This window comes from Kwoniella bestiolae, chromosome 2 (assembly GCF_000512585.2).
Source record: "Kwoniella bestiolae CBS 10118 chromosome 2, complete sequence".
Taxonomy (NCBI): domain Eukaryota; kingdom Fungi; phylum Basidiomycota; class Tremellomycetes; order Tremellales; family Cryptococcaceae; genus Kwoniella; species Kwoniella bestiolae.
In genome coordinates this window covers 1,402,064-1,416,659 of record NC_089242.1, presented here as the reverse complement: position 1 = coordinate 1,416,659, position 14,596 = coordinate 1,402,064, and the positions used below count along the sequence as shown (strand labels likewise).

Below are 14,596 nucleotides of genomic sequence, written 5' to 3'. Positions count from 1 at the left end.
ATCATCATCGACATCCTCGTCCGACTCGGCAGGGGTCCTCCATACTCCACCTCGGGTCTTGCTCTTCACCACTTAATCTTCTTCTCAAGTCGTCTTCTGAATGAGTCGGGCACTTTGGATAATGGCTGATCATTTGATGGCTGTACGTCTTTGGGATCCAACAACTCATTCCATCTTTTGGTGATGTCCAAGTAATACTCTTCTTTTGGTTTCCCCTCATCGTCCTTCTGCACTGGCGGCTCGCCGTTTTCTCTCCCTCTGACCCTTCCTATGACCTTTCTATGTTGACTGCCTAGATGGACAGTAATCTCTTTCTCCCTCTCTTCTTGGAGTATTCTACGCCCTATCTTTTCGAGATTCTTCGTAACCCTAGCTTTCTCACGTCGGTGACCTAGCCTCCAAAAATACTGTTCTTCCTTATATACGATATATTGCGCTTCGGTCCACTGTATTCTCATCCCTCTAGGCTTGTAATGACTGGCCACGGATGCGGACGGGTACGAGAATTTCTCCTTCTTGGGGAGTCTCCAGTCCGGCGGTGAGGTACGAGTGAAGATACGATGGGCTTCGTTGGTGGTTGGTTTGACCATCGATCGGGGCTCAGCAGCGTAGTACAGTTCCTACAATACCCATCGTACTTCATTTAGCACAGGACTCTGGATCAAACAAGTATGGTGAAAATGTCATGAAGGTTAGCTCACCTTGAACACAGTGTCATTCATTCGATGTCTGAAGAGCTTAGATACTCCAGCAAGTGAGACATAATCCCTCATCTGATATCACATCAGCTCGCGTCACCCCGTCAAGTCAGGTAAGTATCACTCACAGACAAGCCCACATCCACACTGAGACCAAAGCACATATCCAAGATTTCTCCAGGTAGTTCCAACAAAGGACAGTCTTCCCTTCCTTCCCAATCAGGTATGTCATTCCATTCCACCCGTTTAGCTAGTAAAGGCTTCCTAGCCTTTTTCTTCGGGACCACGTCTTCTTCGGTCGATTCGCTGTTCTTCCTTTTTCCTGCGGATGTCGAATCTTTCTTGGGGGTGAATGCTGCCTTGGTTTGCTTGGAGATGTGAGATGCTGTTGCTGATGAAGAGGCTTCTGTTGAATTCGGGGAGGTGGATGATCCGGGTGGACTTGCACTGGTATCGTGGGCTGGATTTTGATCCAGCTCGAGCAACACCGGATCGATTGCGAAATCTGGGCTCAGCGACGTTGAGTCCATGGTGCTGCTCGCTATGGCTATATCAGGATGATATATGGTATACTGGTGAGAGTTGAGATAAGGAAAACTAACAAAGGTTAGGAGGACGAGGAAGAGTGATGAGGTGTGACTGTGGATGAGTGGACATAACCGGTTCAAAGTGATCCGAGCACGGACATCCCACATCAAACTCAGCTTTCCCACGGTGCGTATGCGTATTCATTTACTGTCCTGCATCTTTGTGTAGAAGCGTTGTACTATATTGTAGCATGGAAAGTATCATCTCTGAAGCTATAAATTTCCACAGGCCATCTATCGAACACCATTCTTCGATCTAAAGCCTCCAATCCGTCTATCCATCTTCTTGATCCTGGAAGCTAATGCAATCACTTTCGTACATTGGCACTCAGATCTCCTTTGATCCTCTCACAGGCCTGAAGTTGACCATTATTACTTCGGATCTTCGCTCTCATGGTATTGTTCTCTTCCTCGAGTTTCGCTTGATGTCTACCTAATCCCCTAATGCACAGCCAAAATCGAGTCAATATGATGTTATGAGCAAGATTGAACTCAACGTCCGAATCCATCACCCACTTGAGTCTGTCGTGTACACTAGCACCACCAAGATATCTGAATTTCCAACGCCCTAACAGCAGCTCTACGGAAGCTTATGATGTTGACCGGTAAGTTAATTCGCGTGCTCCTTGAAGGATGTAAGAGATACTCACTATGTCTCGTACTCTGTTTTGACGCTACGACGATGACAGTGAATTAGCCCTATCGTAAGTACATCCATACTTCCCATGAATCTCCAGAACTCACTCCTTTCGTGTACGTTTGGAGATTGACTTGGGCTGCGAAATAAGACATGAGTTGGTGATTCTACCAATTTTGGATTTGATCAAATACCCACCAGGCAGTAATGTTTTAACCACATCAATTGTCCGTCATCCACGACATACTCCTTCATAACTTCCTGATTTTACTCCAATAGATCAGCGATCGTATCAGGACATCACCAAGGCAAGTGTCAGCTTACGGTTCTAGTGATATAATCATCCAGGATTACTCGAGAAGCGGTTGTTCTCCATTCATTAGGCCAAAAGTCATGAATGATCTTTTGACCAGTGGTTCGATCCCATTCAACAGGCAGATATTCTTCAATGTCAGTCTCGTCTTCAGGACTAGGTACGATCCATTTAGGAGATTGTAAAGCCTTTCTGACTCGATCCGAACACTTTGAATATTTCTGTTTCTTGGAAATGAGCGACTTTGATAGAGTTTCAGGCTGATCCTTGTGCTGATCCGAAGATTGCGAAAGGTCGTCTGTAGAACAAGGTCTTTCCATCTGAGGCGTGACCCTTGTTTGGGTAGAACCGGTTCTAATCCATCTAGCAGTTTCGCTACGTCTTTTCTTAGCAATTGAAGCTTCTTTGGAAGCACGGGCAGCATTTTCCTTCCTCACTTGCTTGATCCACTTGAACTGTTCCTCCTTGTGGACCTCGTATTGAGATCGAGTCCACTTCTCTCGGGGACCGTCTGGTTGATAATGCCTGGGAGAGGGATTATAGATGCGATAATTACCAGAACGAAGAGCAGGCGTATAAGAGTTGATGTAATCTCGAGTAAAGATTTTGAACGCAGACTGATGGTCGTGCAATTCGCTTCGATTGGTAGTGTAGGGGAATGATGACAAGCTTGTATGGTGGCAGATTGACTATCAATCACAATACATACCATGTAAGCTTGGCAAAGCGTTTATGGGGGAAATGAGCAATAGACATACCTTGAACACAGTCGAATCAAGTCTCTCTCTGAAGAACTTACATGTCCCAGCGATAGCGACGTAATCGCTAGCCTGGAAACAATCGACTCTGGATCAGTCATGATGACTTATACGAGGTATGATACTTGTAGCATCACCGGTACTCACGTTCAGACCCGCGGAGGGAGCAAAAATCAGATCCATGATCTCCATCGGTACATCCTTATTCTTAAATATACCTGGACGAGTATCCACAGAAGTGGCAGGTTGATCAGGGTTGGCTTGTACAAGTGCAGCAGATGAGCTATTTGGGTTCGTTAGACCATGAGGTGCCTGTCCTTCGATTTCGGTAGTTTCCTCGTTCAGGTGCGGTGAGCTGACGTTATTGACCATGTCATCGGTTTCGGTTGGTTTGTCGACCTCCATATGAGCAGGTGACTCAGCACGATGAACGAGATCCATATTGGCGATGTGATCTATTATATGTCTGAATGAAAATCATCTCGTCAGCTCTTACGTATACAGTGAGTAGGAAGTAGCAGACATATCAACTCACTTGACTTTGTATGGACTACTAAGGGGAAACAACCCCACTGCACTCATAAGGATGCAGTGTACATATATGTATTTGTTCAGAAGTAGAAGGTGGATAACCATATGATCCTTGACTACCATCAAACTAGTCGTAATCAGGGTTTAATCTGCTTGAAGCGAGTAAGAACACCCTTGGTCAACTGAAAGTAAGCCAAAGTGTCTCATCTCCTTCTTGATGATGACAACCATCACATCTAAGGCATCAATCATCGCCGCTCCGCGGCAATGGTCTTACCATACTCTCGGGCGCAAACTGAGATCAGGACATGATTGATGGGATACATGATTTGATGTACAATACACGCATGTTACTGGATACTGGTATTGATCTGTGATGGAATTGGGATGAGAGAAACCTTCGACAATTAACAGAGAAGTAGATCAGGTACACAGCTCGTGGTATCAATAATCACTATAGTCACTATAACCATGACCGTGTTCTTCGGCGTAACAAGCCTCACATTCTGATTCACAGTAGCCGTTGTACTCCCAGAAATCATTTCTGTACCACCAATCATAGGGAGCGACCTTTCGTTTCTTGTGTGTGTAGACATAGGTGCCATCTTTCTTAGCTTTCTCAATCTTAGCTTGACGCTTTTGAGCCATCTCTCGGGATTTCCTGAAGCGCGCTTGACTATGCGAAAGGTTACTGATAAGCCCTGCTCTAACCTGGATGATAACCTTTTGGCGAGACCATAGAATCACGTACATGTAATCTTTATGACCTCGTGTACCACCATGAGATCGCAAAGCAAGCGCTTCAACGGCAGCTTCGAGATACCTGAAGACGTAATCAGCGGATTCATCCTTTCATACGAGATTTATAGAATGCAGGACTTACGCTTGTTGTGGACTATAATCCATAGGAAAATATTGTCAGTATAAGCTTGATCGTTTGAATTCATTCCTGCTCACTTCTTGGCACTCATCGGATTGGTCTGAAATGCATTGTCAGCACAGGTCTGCATCCTCCATGATGTGACCTACAACTAAAAGATGTTTCAGACAGAGCAGCTCGGCGTCTGTCACTTTGTATACCCTCATAGCTTCCTAAACCGGTCGTCAGTACACCTATGTCATCATAGTGTATGAGATTAAACTCACTGATTTATTGATCCTCTTATGACCAATCCAGTTCACCGCAAGATCACGCCATTTGTTAGGCCAAAAATCAAAAATGAGGACTTCGTTCTCAGGAATGTATTCATGAGGTAAGATCTCATATTCTTTCTCATCATCGGTATCAGGAACAGTCCATCGCTTGGCTTTGGTGAGCTTGGCCTTTCTGCCGTGGCGTTTGTCTTTGTTGACCCTCTCAACGTGATCAACCACGGACTCGGTTTTGTTATCGGCATCGATGTCGCATTTCTTGGCGTTTATTTTGGGTAAACCCTTTTCATCCTTCTCCACCGGAGGTTGTCCATTCTTACGACCTATGACAGCTGCTAAGACTCTTCTGCTTTGTCTACCCATGATAGCGTAATTATCTCTCTTCCTCTTATCTTCCCTCTCGATCTCGATGGCCAACTCGAGGGATTTAACCTTCGCTGCACGTTCATTCTTTCTCCATTTGGCTTGTTCTTCCTTGTAGACAATATATTGAGCCTCAGACCAGTCCTCTCGAGAGCCTGCAGGTATGTAATGGAAGGGATCACCATACTTGTACACTGTCTTTGGTCGTTCTTGTCTCCACTCATCCACTTCCCTATTAAAGATATGGTTGGCGAGTGAGGGTGTTTCAGGTTTGACGATCTTGCTTTCCGAAGCGGAATATCGAGAAACACTGTGAACACCTTTCGACCAGCAGATAGACTAGGTTGGAATATGGGTCAGATCGAGCCATCGCATGGTGAGAGGTGTGAGTGCTGAGCAACTTACATGAAATATATCAGGAGTGAAGTGATGTCGGAAATATTTGGATACTCCCGCAAGAGCGATGTAATCTCGTACCTGTTACTCATCACTTCAGCTGATTCTCTCTCGCCGACACGTGTGGGTCGGAAGGGTGGAACGAGACAGTGTCACTTACTCCCAGGCTAGTGTTCAACCCAAAACACATATCCAAGATATCTGCAGGTAATTGTAAAAGAGGACAATCGGTCCTATCTCCCCAATCAGGGATATCTTTCCAATGAACCTCTTTGGCAAGTACGACTTTCTTCTTAGGTTTTACTTCTTCTTCTACAGACTCATCGGGATCTACGACCTTCTTTCCTTTGTTTTTCTTGAGTTTCCCTTTACCTTTGGAAGATTTGGCAGTACTTGATCTCTTCTTGGCTTTCTTCTTAGTTGGTTTGGCTTCGTACTCGGAGTCGGCATCTGAGTCCTCGGATAGGGAGGGAGATGGTTTTCGCTTGTTGATGATTGGTTTGATATCTTCAGCAGAGGACAAGTCTGAAGACTTGTTATCACCGATAGAGTAAGGGTCTTCGTCGTTCATCTCGATATCAGAAAGCTCGGTGAGGTCGCTGTCGGAGTCGTCAAGCATATGTTTGTGCGGATCTGTGGACAGCGAGTGAGATGATTGGACACAAATGTTCTGGGAATGGTCGGAGGAGGGTGTTGCGTCAGGTGATGCCATGTCCGACAGACCTAGAAAGCAAAGTCTAGTCAGGTAGGAACCCTCAGAGTGTGCGCAGCGAAGGGGATGGATGATCTTACCTGAAGTGTTTTGGTTCTTTTCTTCCACCTCCATGTTGATGTGGTTTCTTGATATGTCGTGTGTAGGATATGAGAGTGTATGGACGTGACGAGTGGAAGAGGAGAAAGGAGAAAAGAAGAAAAGAAGGACGAAATTGCTTTTGATGGTTGCGGTAGATGAGTGGACAGGTCGGTTACTGAATCATCCGTGCGTCAACACGTCAACTTTCTCACGGTCGTATCGTAGAAATTGGTCAGATCTGGGTGGAGAGTGATATAAGTGTCGTGTCTTCTCTCTGTAACATCGCTGCTGCAATGTGCTGAAGAGGTGATAATGATCTGCAGCAAGCGTTGCCATCGAAAAATTGGTTTCGAGGTTTCATGTCGTACGATATGATGCGACAAAAACCCCCAAACACACAAACAATCAGGGATTTCGATTGGGAACTCTAAACATGTAAGACTGATAGAACAGTGACAAATATATACTGTGCCGTTCGAAGCATACAACCGGATAGGAAATGAAACCTTTCTCAATGTCTTTCACTTTCATCAGTTGTGATGCATCGTGTGCGGTGCTCGACTGTCACATATTTCATACTCCCCAATCAACTTGGTAGCCTGACAACGAAGGTGAGGTCATTACATCTGTTCCAAAGATGATAAATCACCAGGATCCCAAGACACAGGCACCATGAAACCGAAATGAGATCAGCTCATGCAACACATATCCTTAACAAACAGTTGAAACGTTCCCTTTCCACTTCACACGACTTGGTCGATAGAGAACCGATGCCTTTCAGATCAGTCTGTACCTTTTGCAAAGGAGGTCGTTGTTTTAATGAGATCATGTTGTAGAGATCTTCGGTCATGATGCAGGAAGCCGACTCACCGTTGATAACAGATCTCGCTAAGAAGCCTGATCTGTGCGTCTCAATGGGATCTGATGTTTTGATGATGATGATCATAAACACGTGGTAATGTCCTTTTGCTGTGTAAGAAGCATAGCCATTTGCCATCAGTTTCAATGCTACAGTATATAAGCCCTTCATCGACTTGGAAAGTCCCTCTTCTTCTTTTTATCTGATTCGTTTCCTTACGAACAACACGGACTTGACGGCCATGACGTCCATTCGTCCTGAAACGAGGTACAACCTTCCTCAGCCTATCCACGCCTCTGGGCTTGCACGAGCTCATCCTGGGCTCGGACCAAGCCCAACATATCCCTCGGCCAGATCGCCGATACACCCTGCAGGATTTTCTGAACGAATTGTCATTGTCAAGGTAGGTCAAGGTTGCCATTCAGCTGAAGTTTAATTAGACTAATGGAATGGTTAGATCTGACTTTTGAAGGCACAAAACTTCTCGCATTCAACCTCACGGGCTGATGCCTTTGAAGAGACAATGTTTCCTTCCGGCTCCCATGAGGTTTCAACCTTTTTGGAGAAGTTGGAGAGGATGATGCAAGGTCGAGGTGATGGGGACTGTACCTGGGGTGAGTGAATTGGGGTCAAGCAATGCAGATAGGTGACCATTCGGTAGTGCGGATATATGGTACGGATGGGAGGTTGTCCGTGGGCATGGCGGATCTGTGTGGGTGAGTCTCCAGCTTTCATTGTATACTGTGCCGACCTCGAGAACCCTCGTCGCAAGCTGAAATCCGCCTGGGTATCTCAAAGCCTTCCAAGCGGTGTATTCATCCAACATGACGCGATCTGCCGTCCTGAACATACCTTGCCTCTCTTCGAAAGGTACCTTGCCTCTCTTCGAAACCACGATCAAATTTCCGGTGTACGGGACAGCCAGCTCCATTCGAGAGATGGTGCTGCAAATTCAAGTACACCCTTCGATGAGGCCAATATCTCTTCTGGAAGATCCAAAAGCGAGCAGTGTCAAGCTGGAACATGCCGATGTAGATGGCATGATCAAAGTTGGCTTCATCAGTGTATTCATCATTCCTTCCGGTAGGTTTCACTTTTATCGGAGTGATCATCTATTCATGAGCTTGCAGTGTTGAAGACTTATCTATGTGGGACCAGTCAATGTCGTAATCACTATGACAGCTCAAAGCTATGTCTGCCCTGCAACCAGGTTGACAGAAGGTCCTCTTTTTCCGCGCCCGAAGGGTATTTCAGATCATGACATGCTTACCAGTGATGCTCATATACTGGCGTTAACCTTTGTACATAAAGGTGAATACAATTGCGCTTCTGAATACCACGCTGACATATTCTTGCAGCTATCGGTTTCGCTTCAGCCGTAAGACCCCGCCTCCTATAGAAAAAGCATAAATCACATGCTGAAAGTAGTATGCGTCTATCAGACGGTATTCAGCATCGCTCAGATAGTGAAAGCATGGGAAGGCGAAGCTAGGCATTCTGTCTCGGTACGCCCACACAGACACGTGTTAAGAGTTCATGCTGAATGAAGTTAGCTGTAGACGACCAGAGCAGAAGAAGTGCATCGATTGCTTTTTCATCTTCACACTTTTCGTAGACATGTCCGACGATACCAGATCTTCCACCAAGAACTCACAGAGTACTATCAAACCTATGATAAAGAACAAGATAGGCAGATGCAGCGTACCTCTTGCCTGGCTGCGAAATTGCTGCATCAAAGTGAAAAGACACGACATAACGCTTTGGAAGATCTACAAGATCTGATAGATAGAGGACAAAGCTTGGAGATATTCTGCTTTGTAAGTGCATTCTCACAGCTTGTTCTTTAGGTGTCTTCGAATGTGTCATACTTCGTTCCCCTGGAACGCTTGAGCACCCCATATCGTTTGGGTCCAGTCAAGAATGATGACCTTGCGGGGAATTTGCAGAACATGTTGTCCTCTCGAGCCAATGATTCGATGGAGCGATTAGCTATTGTGACGATCGTCTTTCTGCGTAAGTGCATGTCTCACTTTCGACACATGGAACGACTCCCCGCTAATTCCCCTTTCACACCGTACTGACTGTAGCTCTGACTTTCATTGTGAGTCTATCAAGCTTGTATTAATATTGTATAGTAAGCTGACCGACTATCGAAGGCTTCGTATTTCTCAATGGTATGTTCTATACACCACATTCGATAGGTGCAGGTCAAGCATCTAAACCCCTGTGATTCAAATAGGGATTCAAAGACTTTACCGTCCTCGAACGATCACCATCATTCTTCTGGAAGATATCAGTGCCACTATCCGTCTTCTTCTTCCTCATCTTCGCGTACTCCACTCTCAAGAGGCTCCTCAAATTCACTCTCAACGTCTTCAGCAGGAATATACGGACCACCCAAAATACGAGGAGTTTCCAGAGACTGAAATACCAGTGGTGGCAACGACCGATCAACATAGCCAGGCGGGACAGGCTGATTGCCAAGCTCAAAGAGATTTTCCGCGGGTTCCGGACCCAGGACTTACCACCTCCCTCGTACATGCCGCGGGAGAATTTCACCGCCTGGAACGCTGCTTCTACCTCTTATATGCCAATGCCAATGGTTGCTGCGCCTATCAACGATGGCAGATACATACCACCCTTTCCTCATCCACCTGATGATGGTATATACCCTCCTCGACTTTATTCCACCATGTCACCTGGTCAACGTCGACCCATACCCCAATAATGGTGTATAGTACCCCCCTAGATAGCATATGATGACGATAGATCTGTGAAGTAACGGCTGTGTCTACACAGCTGTCTAGAAAACTTCGGTATAAGATAACCATGTATCACACTTGCGATGTCTGCGCGTCTACTCTCGGGGTTTGTAACAAGCGAACATACAGTCATATTGTTTGACGAAGGAAGTATCAGACGATTTGCGGTTTTGCCGCCATAGAGCACCATTTTGGTGCTGCTGGTCTGGGTTACATTCATATCAACAAAGGCAAGTTTGGAGACGAGCCTGCGTCAAAACACCTGGAATCCGTTATGAGACAGATCTGAAAGCTTCAATCTGCATGCATACCCAAATTCGCAGCTGAGCAGGGATAGAAAGCACTGCCGCTTTCCATTTGTTGCAGAAAACTCTGGTTTTTCCGGTTGTCACATCTCTAATGTTTGTGTTGTACCCCAGACCTTGGCTGCCCTGCATCGAAAGCACCTGAAACTAGCGGCCGAGGTGCCGTCAGCCTCCTCCCACTGAGAAAAGTGCGTTTAACGCTTGGCTGTATCATCAAAATGATTTGATCCTGCTCCTGCAAGATAGGCAGCCATGGTGGCAAAACTGCAAATCATCTAAGATCTTCTTCGGCAAACAAATACTGTACAGTATCGATCCACACTCATCCAGAGAGATCTTAAGCTCTGACCATCAAAGGATGCGCACAAACGCTGTTCCCCCACTTTCCCATTTTCAGGTCCTCAGAATCCTTTCCTTAGTGCTCGGGCCCTTCAAATCGCACTATGATATGTGAACCATCAAATATCGTCTTTTAAAGTAGTCATTGATTGACCTTTGATCATACAGTATCTGGACCCTAATCTGTCGCGAAAGCTAACGACAAAACACGCATTCAAACGACAAGAACATCGTGTTTGACTAAAATCGCTCTGATGTACATGATTATGACTTCCGAACACTCCGATATCACCTTGATCCCCCTCGAGCGTCAACAAAGCAGCGTGGCAATCCCTGTTGGATCCGATAAGCGAGATGATGATACATCCCATACCTCCGACGTAAGTCCCATTGTACACTGATGTATGTTTCCTCACTTGCAATTACAGGTAGACAGCTAGAAGGTGTCTTCCGTGATGACCTACATTCGAATGGCAGACTTGTAACATTCCCCCAGAGCTCCGAATACAATTCTCAGCAAGATTGGAATCAGGTCTTGATAGACCGGACAAGATTGACGACCCATTCGTCAACAGCATAAAGAGGGAACATGTATCTGTGGTGGCAGGTCTCACCCTCAACATCGAATTTGTGGGGTGATATGGAGGGTTGATACGTTGAATATAGGTCAGGGTATATACTCGGGATAATTCGATCGTCCAACCTTCCTTGACGGAGATGGTTAATCAGTCTACCTCCGAGGAACAGCTGGGGAGGTTGAGGGGGATCATGGATGAGAGGAGTGTGGGGGATTGTTTGTGGGGTGAGTCCGCACACCTTATATAGCTTGAGAGTTCTGATGAGGCGTATTTAATGGGATAGTCAACGTACTAGGTGTTGAAGAGGGTGTGATCAATGGTATAACGCATCTTTTTATCACTGAAGTATCTCTAGGTCTGAAAGATACTCACAATGAGTATATCTGTATATCAGATTACCAAAAACCACTCTCATGGACCACCTCAACCTCTCTGAACATCGACATCATCGCACCCACCTTGAACTTCACCCGTCGTGCATCTACATACAACTTCTCATTCAAGATACACCGGAATCTGCGAACCAGACGCCGGTATACGATTTGGTCAAGAATGTCTTCAAGCCTGACAAAATATGTCCGAAAGGTGGGTTAGCTACAGCTGCAGAAGAGGAAGTAGAGGTGGAAAAGATGATTAGGAGAGGGTTCTTGAGCATCTTCATCGTTCCTTCTAGTAAGTCCTCCTCTCCAGTTCAGCTGTCTTAGCTCCGAGTATAGATTTATGTAGGAATTAACCCCGCGATAATGATCAGTGAATGTGTTGATCACGGTTACACACCCGTATTACGATTGTCCAGCTTCCCGTCTCGTCATTCGCAGTGCTCATTTGGATATGGGTGTACCTGGTCAGATGGATATGGCTTGTAATGCAGCGTTGTTGGGGTTGAGCATGGTACATCGGTGTGGGTACCTTCCTAATCTTGTAGGAATGCTGTAATGATTGGCTGATCTCGCCTGATGAGATAGCCGTGGGATATGCTTCGAGTGTGAGTTGACATACTGTAGCCTGACTGATAATTTCGTTAATCATGGAGTGGTGATATAGGTGACTCGGAATGTCGATAAGCGATTGAGCGATTGGGAGAAACGAATAAGAATTAATCCTACTGCAAGTCCGCTCGTACCTTTCGCCTAAAAGTCCATTACTGATGCGATCAATATTACTTTTGCTGATATTTGTTGAAAAGTAGTCGATCAAACCGGACGAAGCCCATCGTCTAGTGGTTGAATTACAGGACTTCAAATCACGGATCAGACCACTGCAGAAGGTGGTTGTTAATCTGACAAAACATTACCAGAGTACAGCAGGTTATGGGATTGATGGTTATCATAGTAGTGGTATTTCCAACAAGGCTAGTTTGATGCTCGAGCAGTGTGTCGAAGCGTTAGAAAGGATTGTGGAAGAGGCAGAGGAATTGTTGGAGAAGAGCAAGAATCTGGAGACCTATTGCTTTGTAAGTTCCTATCAACATTTCTCAGGTCAGATAACCTTAAGCAGAGCAAGCTGATCCCACTTGATGTGTGATATCACTGTAGAACATATTATCAACACGAGCAAACGACTCGATGGAGAGATTAGCGATAGTCACTATCGTCTTTCTTCGTAAGTGTTCCACTGCATGAAGCCGGTCAGTGTTCGGCATGGTATTGATTGATTCCTGCAAACAGCATTAACGTTCATCGTGAGTATCCGTTCCCATATCATACGCTGGCAGAAGGGAGATTGACAATTCCCTTAAGGCATCTTACTTCTCAATGGCAAGTCTGAACTTCCAAGGGGACCTGGTGACTGCTAAACATGCATTTGTAGGGCTTCGAGCAATTCACCGACCTAAACCGCCCGCCAATCTACTTCTGGCAAATCTCCATCCCACTGTCATTCACTTTCTTCTTGATTTTCGCTTATTCAAGTTTGAAGAGGGGTTTGATCCGTCTACTACATCTTATCAGGAGGTTGAGGAGGTGGACAAAGAAACAGACAAAATGGTGGAAAGTGGATGTTGAGCTTTGGTGGAGGAGGAGGAGGGTTGGGTGGAGTGGAAAGCGCGGTGAGATTGAATATGAGAGGACGAGGGGGCAGTCGTAGGATCTGTTCAAGTGAGAAGACCGTCTGAGGCTAAGCAAGATCAAGGGGATGATCTAGAGTTAGGGAAGACGATCTGAAGGATTTAACTAAATTAGTATAGATATTGATTTAGCGCTATCATTTACCGGATATGTGTATATTGTTAGATGTGGAATTAGTGTGATCGTCAACGAGAATGGTGTCTGGCAGATTTGCTTGAGTTGATATGTAATGTTAAGTAGGTACATGTCAGATGTGTACATACTTACTTTATGCAAGAACCTTTACCGTCAAGATCCACATTCAGTCTAATTAGCAAGCAACTTGTCATCTACCGCTTTGGTATCTAACCCTTCTGCTCCATCTCGTACCTCCAGCACCTATTAGAATAGTATATCAGCTCTGCAAGTAAGATCCGTACATTCGGGTTGACTTACCTTGGCTACCTCCGCTACTTGCTGGAAGTAATTCAACGAACTAGCATGGAGAGTCATCAGTTCCATTGGTGCTCCGCTCGGTGCCCTATATCAATCAGGCAATCATTAGCTTTTGTACAGAATGTATACGTGTAGGAGCAGACTCGCCAGTTTATCAAGAGTAGGGGGTATGATATACGTCCGTCTTTGTGTTTCTACATATATCTCGCATCATGAGTTGCTTCTTATTGAGGTGTCTGTATGGATCAACTTACCAGTTCGTGGGATAACAGGACATAACGAGGGTGGTTCTCGGGTAATTCTAATCGACATTGACAAGGGTCAGTATCACCATGACACGAGTCGGGTTTGAATCTTCTTGGAAACAGACACTCACCTTCTGCTATCTCTTCAATCGACTGATCCTCGAATTCCTCGTCTACTGCCATTGATAGACTTGCCTTGACGATTTTGACTGGTGATAGAGTTCATATGTTAGTATACGGCTCGGAGTCGTCCGTTGTTACCTAATCCGTCTTCAAAGTACATTCGAGATTGATGTCGATACTCACCTGAGATAGCAGCTGTGCTCTTCCTGTTGGTGAATCTGAACTTCTTCAAGGCCGCAATCACATCCTGGGGTATGTCGACGGTTCTGGTGGACTATTTGATCATCATGACTTAGTTAGCCTTGATACTTTGTAGGATGTACAACTGGGCTCACCATCTTGTTGGCACTGAACAGGGAGATGAGTGACTCTAGTGTGCTGGCTGTTTCTTAAAATAGACGAAGGTATGAACGCATTTCAACTCGCTTTACTCACTATCAACGCTGTAGTTGTTGTTGTCATCATCGCTCGGTGACACTCGCTCGGTGAACGTCATCATTGATGGCTCTTAAATGGATAACTTGGATAAGCCATGAGACATCCGCCGGATTAACCGGGTGACTGTCTTACTCTCTTCCCCATGTCCATGTCCATGATGCTTCCATGATTGAGCATCTTCCTTTCCTCCATAAACGTTCATCCCATCTCCATCTGAT

The 14,596-nt window shown here is 45.5% G+C and overlaps 6 protein-coding genes across 6 annotated transcripts; 2 read left to right on the top strand and 4 right to left on the bottom strand.

The window, feature by feature from the left end:
- Window positions 1-65: 65 nt before the first annotated feature.
- On the bottom strand, window positions 66-1,228 carry I302_103673 (uncharacterized protein; the record flags this gene model as incomplete). Its single annotated transcript, XM_019189044.1, has 3 exons — window positions 66-620; window positions 702-773; window positions 827-1,228. 3 exons carry the CDS (start codon window positions 1,226-1,228, stop codon window positions 66-68), a joined length of 1,029 nt encoding a protein of 342 aa, XP_019048606.1.
- Window positions 1,229-1,593: 365 nt separating this feature from the next.
- I302_103672 (uncharacterized protein) lies at window positions 1,594-3,434 on the bottom strand (the record flags this gene model as incomplete). The annotated part of the gene is made up of 8 exons (XM_019189043.1): window positions 1,594-1,726; window positions 1,802-1,819; window positions 1,936-1,959; window positions 2,030-2,061; window positions 2,121-2,183; window positions 2,247-2,924; window positions 2,994-3,065; window positions 3,141-3,434. The coding sequence occupies 8 exons, from the start codon at window positions 3,432-3,434 to the stop codon at window positions 1,594-1,596; spliced, it is 1,314 nt and encodes a 437-aa protein (XP_019048605.1).
- Window positions 3,435-3,968: 534 nt separating this feature from the next.
- On the bottom strand, window positions 3,969-6,261 carry I302_103671 (uncharacterized protein; the record flags this gene model as incomplete). The annotated part of the gene is made up of 9 exons (XM_019189042.1): window positions 3,969-4,200; window positions 4,276-4,347; window positions 4,408-4,419; window positions 4,482-4,504; window positions 4,554-4,616; window positions 4,671-5,378; window positions 5,445-5,516; window positions 5,596-6,158; window positions 6,228-6,261. 9 exons carry the CDS (start codon window positions 6,259-6,261, stop codon window positions 3,969-3,971), a joined length of 1,779 nt encoding a protein of 592 aa, XP_019048604.1.
- A 1,067-nt stretch (window positions 6,262-7,328) lies between these two features.
- I302_103670 (uncharacterized protein) lies at window positions 7,329-9,815 on the top strand (the record flags this gene model as incomplete). Its single annotated transcript, XM_065869714.1, has 13 exons — window positions 7,329-7,490; window positions 7,560-7,701; window positions 7,749-7,803; window positions 7,886-7,957; window positions 8,013-8,170; window positions 8,246-8,398; window positions 8,446-8,465; window positions 8,530-8,592; window positions 8,647-8,904; window positions 9,034-9,100; window positions 9,175-9,188; window positions 9,244-9,261; window positions 9,327-9,815. The coding sequence occupies 13 exons, from the start codon at window positions 7,329-7,331 to the stop codon at window positions 9,813-9,815; spliced, it is 1,671 nt and encodes a 556-aa protein (XP_065725786.1).
- Window positions 9,816-10,759: 944 nt separating this feature from the next.
- Window positions 10,760-13,156, top strand: I302_103669 (uncharacterized protein; the record flags this gene model as incomplete). The annotated part of the gene is made up of 12 exons (XM_065869713.1): window positions 10,760-10,873; window positions 10,971-11,096; window positions 11,160-11,295; window positions 11,355-11,456; window positions 11,576-11,743; window positions 11,823-11,972; window positions 12,037-12,056; window positions 12,116-12,178; window positions 12,261-12,524; window positions 12,607-12,673; window positions 12,739-12,752; window positions 12,881-13,156. 12 exons carry the CDS (start codon window positions 10,760-10,762, stop codon window positions 13,154-13,156), a joined length of 1,500 nt encoding a protein of 499 aa, XP_065725785.1.
- A 287-nt stretch (window positions 13,157-13,443) lies between these two features.
- Window positions 13,444-14,439, bottom strand: I302_103668 (uncharacterized protein; the record flags this gene model as incomplete). The annotated part of the gene is made up of 8 exons (XM_065869712.1): window positions 13,444-13,515; window positions 13,573-13,657; window positions 13,720-13,766; window positions 13,827-13,873; window positions 13,949-14,026; window positions 14,124-14,214; window positions 14,276-14,322; window positions 14,376-14,439. The coding sequence occupies 8 exons, from the start codon at window positions 14,437-14,439 to the stop codon at window positions 13,444-13,446; spliced, it is 531 nt and encodes a 176-aa protein (XP_065725784.1).
- Window positions 14,440-14,596: the final 157 nt, after the last annotated feature.